Source organism: Lactuca sativa, chromosome 8 (genome assembly GCF_002870075.4).
Source record: "Lactuca sativa cultivar Salinas chromosome 8, Lsat_Salinas_v11, whole genome shotgun sequence".
Lineage (NCBI taxonomy): Eukaryota > Viridiplantae > Streptophyta > Magnoliopsida > Asterales > Asteraceae > Lactuca > Lactuca sativa.
The window spans coordinates 229,636,894-229,643,648 of record NC_056630.2 but is presented as its reverse complement, the minus strand read 5'-3'; the positions used below and the strand labels follow the sequence as shown (position 1 = coordinate 229,643,648).

Below are 6,755 nucleotides of genomic sequence, written 5' to 3'. Positions count from 1 at the left end.
CATGCATAAAATCAAACATAGCATACATATACACATAGATCTACACATTTTCTTGTATTCCCCCTAAAACTCATGAAAACCGAAAAGAAAGGGGTATGAAACTCACCTTGAGTTGTAGTTTCGGTTTTTGAAGAGGATTGGGAGAAGTTTGGTGCTATTTTCGACTCTAGCAAGTTTCTTGGATGGACCTCGAACTTAGGGTGTTCTAAGATTCAAGATCATGAACTTGAATGGATTAAGAGATGATTTTTGATGAAAAGAAGTGAGTTAAAGCATGGATCATATATCAACTTACCTTGGATGATGATTTTTTTGTGGAAGAATCTCTTTGAAAGCCTCTTGAGAGAGCTAAGTGTGGGTGTGTTTGTTTGGGTTCGGCCGAGAGGAAGAAAGGGAGAAGAAGAGAGAGAGTGATGGGATTGTTACATGGAAGTATGAGAGCTTGCATGGAAGTCCATTAGGTAAAAATGAGTTGGCACCACAAAGTCCACTCTTCCTTTCTTTGTGGGCTTGGGCTAAAAATGGAGAGGGAAAGAGAAAATTTTTGGCTTCGAATGATTAAGCCCATTTTATGGTTAAGTTAGGTGATTTTTGGCCCAAATAAATAAAAATATGATTTTTATGACCTATTAGGGCTAAATTAAATTGATTGTGACCCATTAAGGCCCATTTATGTTAACCTAGTGTATTTTGGGCTCCTAAGGACCAAAAGTATTATGGTTCATGTATATGAGTCCAATTAGGGCCCATTTGAGAGCTTTAGGTTCAAGATAGTCAAATTGGAAGCTTATTGGCCCATTGGGTCCAATAAAGAAATCCTAGTCCAGAATGGACTCAAACCAGGATTTCTAGGGTTTCCAATTCTTTGTTGACTATTTGCAGTACTTGTATGAGGTTTTTGATTGAAGTTTGTTGTTATTAGAAATAAGCATCTTACATGCTTTCACATTGTTGGTTCACATTTGTTATCATTGTTCTATGTTTACAAGGCATCAAATTTCCTAATTGTGACATAGTTTGACTTCTAGAGTTTAGTTTGGAACTAAGTGTTATGTTGATATTAGTAGCTACTGGAGCTAGTGGAGCAACGGCTCAGAGAGTTGTCGATCAGCAGCCAGAGGATCATCAGCAAAGTTCAGCAGTGTGAGGTGAGTCTCCTCACTGTTTATATGGGTCTACGACCATAGTGCCAACCCATTTAGTCTATGTATGACAGGAAGACCCGGGGGTTAGCCCTAGGGAATATGTATGAAAGACCAGAAGGCGTCTCCTGGCACACTGTATGTTATTATGTATGATAGGAAGACCCGGGGGTTAGCCCTACACAATATGTATGAAAGACCAGGAGGTGGCTCCTGGCGCACTGTATGCTATTGTGTATGAAAAACCAGGAGGTGGCTCCTGGAACACTATATGCGGAGTAGCCTAATAGAGTAGTATGTATGGTTGTATTTGTGATGCTTGCATAAAAGACCAGAGGGTGGCCCTTGGCACTTGTCTGTAAGACCCAGGGAGTGGCCCCAGGCTTGACCAGGACGACCATGTGCGGCCCGTGTCATAACCACAAGACTATGTTTGGCACACAACACCTTAACAAGACTATGTTTGGCACATAGCACCTTAGCAAGACTATGTTTGGCACATAGCACCTTAGCAAGACTATGTTTGGCACATAGCACCTTACTTGATTATCATTATGTTGGTTATGTATGGTTCTTGGGTATGTATGGCATGTATGGATCAGTTAGTTTGTATGGTATGTGGTATCTGGGGAACTCACTAAGCTTCGTGCTTACGATTTTCAGTTTTGGTTTTAGGTATCTTGTTTTCAAGGAAAGGAGTCGGCTCGATCGCAGTGCATCACACTATGTTTTCTGCACATGAGATCTTTGGGATTACACTTTGATATGGTTTTATGATAATATGTTTTGATTACTGACACCTTGGTTTGTCATGAAATATTATAATGAATGTTTTTGTACTGATGGTTTTATGTAATATCTTATTTTAAAATGAAATTTTTAGCATTGAATTTTGGGATGTTACACCAACAAAATCGATATTCTCGAACACATGATAAATACCATCAGAGTAGCAAAAAGGTTTGTTGATGAACATACCTTGGAAATGAACTTTGATTGAGATGAATATTGCCATCGACACTTGACAGGAACTTTGGTGGGAACTAAAGGTTTTCAGTGAATGAGGACGACGAAAGAGAAGAATAACAAATGAAATAGGCTTATTTAAAACAATTCATGAAAATGGTAATACATGTAGCCATTTCATTAAATGACATGTAACCGACAATTCTTAATGGCATGTATATTAACTTTGAATCTGTATCAGGTCACATAAGTAACATCCTTAGGTAGAAAACTCCAATTAAATCATGTATCAAAATGAATATTTTTCTAAATATTATGTAATAACTATAAAACCCATGTATTACTTGGGTTAATTAAAAAAAAGTTAAAATACGAATGTCTAAGTATTTGAGAACATTGTATATATAAGAAAATAAGAAAAACAATTAATTACTAAATTTTTTTTTTATCTTTTAGATTTAAACAAATAATTTAAGTAAATAAACAAAAAAACTAATCAATTTTAATTTAAGAATTTTTAAATTAAAAGATAAGTTCATTAATGAAATTGATATCAATTTATTACTATATTTATTATACTTATTATATTAAAATATTATATAAAATTTAATAAAATTATAAAACCAACAAAATAACAAGTGAAAAAAATGAATTCAAAAAAACCATAAAATTGTATTTAGCAAACTAATTATATTTGACAAAAAAATCTTATTTTTTTGGAGTAGATCAACTAATTGTTTTTAAATACTACAACATCACTTTGAATGGAAAAGGAGAGGCATTCGGAAGTTTGAAAAAGAAATCATCATGTTTCCTTAAAAAAGAAGACCACTTCTTTATCTACATTTGTCAACATCTATAAGAACACACTGCTTCAAGTCTACAACTTCATAACCATTTCATCCATCCATCAAAAGCATTCTGACCACAATTAAGAATTACCATGCAAACTGCACATCAAACCACCTTTTACACAGAGGATAAATCAAGTGATAAAGGCGTTGATGAGTCCAAAAACAGTGTTTCAGGCAGCTTTGAATGTAATATCTGTCTGGATGCTGTCCAAGAACCCGTAGTGACACTTTGTGGTCACTTATACTGCTGGCCCTGCATTTACAAATGGATTCAGCAGAACGATACATCATCGGAAACCCCAGAAGCTCAAAACGCAAAGTGCCCAGTATGCAAAACTGAAGTCTCACAAAAGACCATAGTTCCATTATACGGACCTTGCCAAACCACCATTAATCATGGTACTGAAGAAAAGGATCCTATGATGATCCCACCGAGGCCTCCAACACCAAGATATAATCCATTAGGCACACGAGTTGAGCAACTTAGTCGTCGTCGTGGTTATCAACGACATGCACCTCCCCCTCTAGCTATGCCTAGCCGAGGTGATATGTTAATGGATGCTGTTGTTGTTCCAAGTCCAACAATCGGGATGCTTGGAGAAATGGTGTCTGGGAGGATTTTGGGGGACTTGGAATCACCTTTATTTGCTACTCCGAATTCGTATAATCTAGTTGGGAACACTACGAGGCGGAGAAGATTGCAGACAACACAGGCTGATAGATCGCTTAGCAGAATTTACACTTTCTTGTTGTGTTGTATAATATTCTGTCTTTTCTTGTTTACTTAGATCGGTATTTCATTCACTTCTACTTATGTGTTCTCTACATTCCGTAGGCTTTAAAGCGTCTCTTTCATCTTCTTGTGTACTTGTTTTATCCACGCGCGTGTAGATTTAGACAATTTTTCGACACTTAAAAGTGAGACTTAGAACTAATTCGCAAGGACTTATTTCTCCTGAAAGCACGAAGCTTGTACTTATAAATCCATATAATATTCAGGGCTGAAAAATATTCAAAAGAAATGTTACGGTACTAGAAATATATATGAATAACAGCGACAAATTCATTGACATATCACGTATTTCAGTTCTTAAAATTTAGCAAAGGAGTTGTGAGCAGATTGGTGAACAAAAAGAACACAGTCACAAATTGCTAAACAGGTTCATTGAAAAAACGAATTAGTTTTTTTTTTTTTTTTTTTTTTTTTTTTGCAGAAATGGGGTTTATTTGTGAAAATAGTCATTCAACATTGGAATTCAAACATTTAACTTAAATTTGATTATATTTCTTCACTTAAATATAATCTGCACCTTAATAATAGTAATATATAATACCATAAAAACTAAAATCATTTTAGTTTAAAGTTTAGGATTTGTATTTTACTCAAATTAACATTTTACACAAAATTTTAGATCATTATGTATATTTGTGCATGCTATGTATTATCTTACCCGTAATATTTTGTTATTAATTAGAAGTATTTAGTTGTGATCTAGGAGTGCCAATAGATGACACGACAAAATAAAAGATTGAGATAATATACCACGTCATGTTGTATCGTGTTGTGTTCAGATTAAAAATTGACACGAAAGTAAGATGAAATTCACACGACAATAGCACGGAGATATAACACAAAATTATCACGATGTATATACCAATTTTACACCCTATTCATAACATTTTTCAAATTAACTTTTCTTTTAAATTCTTTGAAGTCGTTTTGTTTTAATTTACCAAATTTCAATGACTAGCTAGTGCTTTAAAGTTCAATCGGCTATTAATTTGCTCTCCCTAATGGATAGACAATAGGGTCATAGACTATATATCTCTTTCTTTTTTCCTCTCTTTAATATAAAACTTTATAAAGAAAGACACCTTTAAGGCTAGAGGGACTAGGGACTGATCTCGAGAATTGCCGACGTGTCTACGGTGAACACTGGGCAACTAACTGGGTATGTCGAGTTCGATGGCCAAACTCAATGACTATATACCAATAAGGGAGAAAGTTGTTTCTTTTTTGAACATTTATAATTTCAAAAAACACCCGATTTTCAAAAACGAAAAAAAACACATTTTCAAGTAAAACCTTTTTCAAAATTTCAAATTTTAAACTTTTCATCATCTACTATAAATACGAACATCATTTTTTATTGTTCACCACATTTAAACATTTTTAATTCAACTCTTCTAAACCTTTAAATTCATATCTTCAAAACAATATCTCTAAAAAGTGACTCGTGTTTGATCAACGAATGAAAAAATCATATTTGCTTGTTCAAGGATTGATGTAACTCAAGAGCCAATAAACATTAATGTTGATACACCTACTTTCAGGAGGATAGTCGCCAAAAGATACAACCACGAAGCTAATTAGTGTCCAAGTAAAGATTAACTCTTTTCCATATGGAGAAATGCAAACGCAGTTTAATAATGTGTTTCGTAGGATGAGGCGTGAAACAGTGCGTTAAAATGACAATATTTATGTTTTTGTCAACGCTCTTGAGGCTTTCCGTGAAATAACTAACAAGCCTTTCTGGTTTGTTGAGTATTGGCAAATCGTGAGACATTGCAACAAATGACGTGAACATTTGTGAATGAACTAGTGTCTTTTGTGTATTTTTTTTAACTTTAAGTCCCTTGTCTTTTTAATTTCTAGTGTATTTTGCATTTAAATTTCTAGTTCTCTTGCATGTTATTTTAATTTGAAGTCTCTTGTGTTTTTTAAGTGTGTTGTAATTTCTTTTCAAGTTAATAAAATTTAAATTTTATAGAAATAATTTGTTTAAACAGATTATTTTTTATTGAAATTAATTTTAGAAAAACAAAAGTTAGCATGACAACCCCTGCCCTCTAAATGACAAATTTACTATTGGCATATGTGGCACCACTCCCTCTATTCTAATTTCTTGGATCTTCAGGTCCTAGGCTCCGTTTCTTTAGATATTCCTTTTGGTTGCTGCTTTTTCCATGTTCATCACGTATACATAACACATAACATTTTGATTGCTTATTGTTTTAATCATTTTGTTATCTTTATTTATTTTTTTGCCGTTTGTTGTTAATCATCAGATCAGTTATTCAAATAATCGATGTCTATTTTGGACATTGTTGCTGGGATTTTTTTTCTTCTCTTTGTGTATGGTGTTAATCAGAAGTAAGATCATCCAAACCATCTAAACTGATAGTTATATTTCGTTTTCTCTTCATGTGGTTCTTTTTTTTTGTAGCTTGTTAACCAACTCAGTGACTTTTTACATTGAGTTGTTTTATTTAGACAATATCAATTAAAGAACTCAAGAAAAGAACATAGACATGGAATAACTCTCCAAACGTTATTGAGAAGAATAACTCCAAAACTCAATTACACTTATGTGATACAGAAAACATAACTCGGTATGCATATATATAGCTTACAACTAGAGCTATTAGACTAGGAAACCTAATCTATACAAGGTAAGTCAACTTGCATCCTTGTTGCCAAAGGAATCCTTGTTGCCTAAGGAAACCAAATTATATCCTTGGAGGCTAAGTGATTCCAACATTCCCCCCTGAATTCCTAAGTCGAATTAGAAAGGTTATGATCTTGGTCAAGCTCCTCATTTCCTTGAACTTCGTTCGGGCTAGTGGTTTTATAAGAATATCTGCCTTTTATTCTTCATTGGATACATGCTCGACAAATGAAATGATACCTTGTATGAATGTGCTTTCTTCTACCGTGAAAGACGGCATTTTTAGTGAGTGCAACTGCTAACTTTTTGTCGACTCGTATCACCACTTTTCGTTGTTTTTTATT

General features: G+C 34.0%; 1 protein-coding gene across 1 annotated transcript; it reads left to right on the top strand.

Annotated features, from left to right (window-relative positions):
- Positions 1 to 2,997: 2,997 nt before the first annotated feature.
- LOC111905638 (E3 ubiquitin-protein ligase RMA1H1) lies at positions 2,998 to 3,765 on the top strand. Its single transcript, XM_023901331.3, has one exon. The coding sequence runs from the start codon at positions 3,052 to 3,054 to the stop codon at positions 3,748 to 3,750; it is 699 nt and encodes a 232-aa protein (XP_023757099.1). The 5' UTR covers positions 2,998 to 3,051; the 3' UTR covers positions 3,751 to 3,765.
- Positions 3,766 to 6,755: the final 2,990 nt, after the last annotated feature.

What these genes read in the sequence shown, in the direction of transcription:
- LOC111905638 (XM_023901331.3), top strand. Translation starts at nt 3,052, where the DNA reads ATGCAAACTGCACATCAAACCACCTTTTACACAGAGGATAAATCAAGT.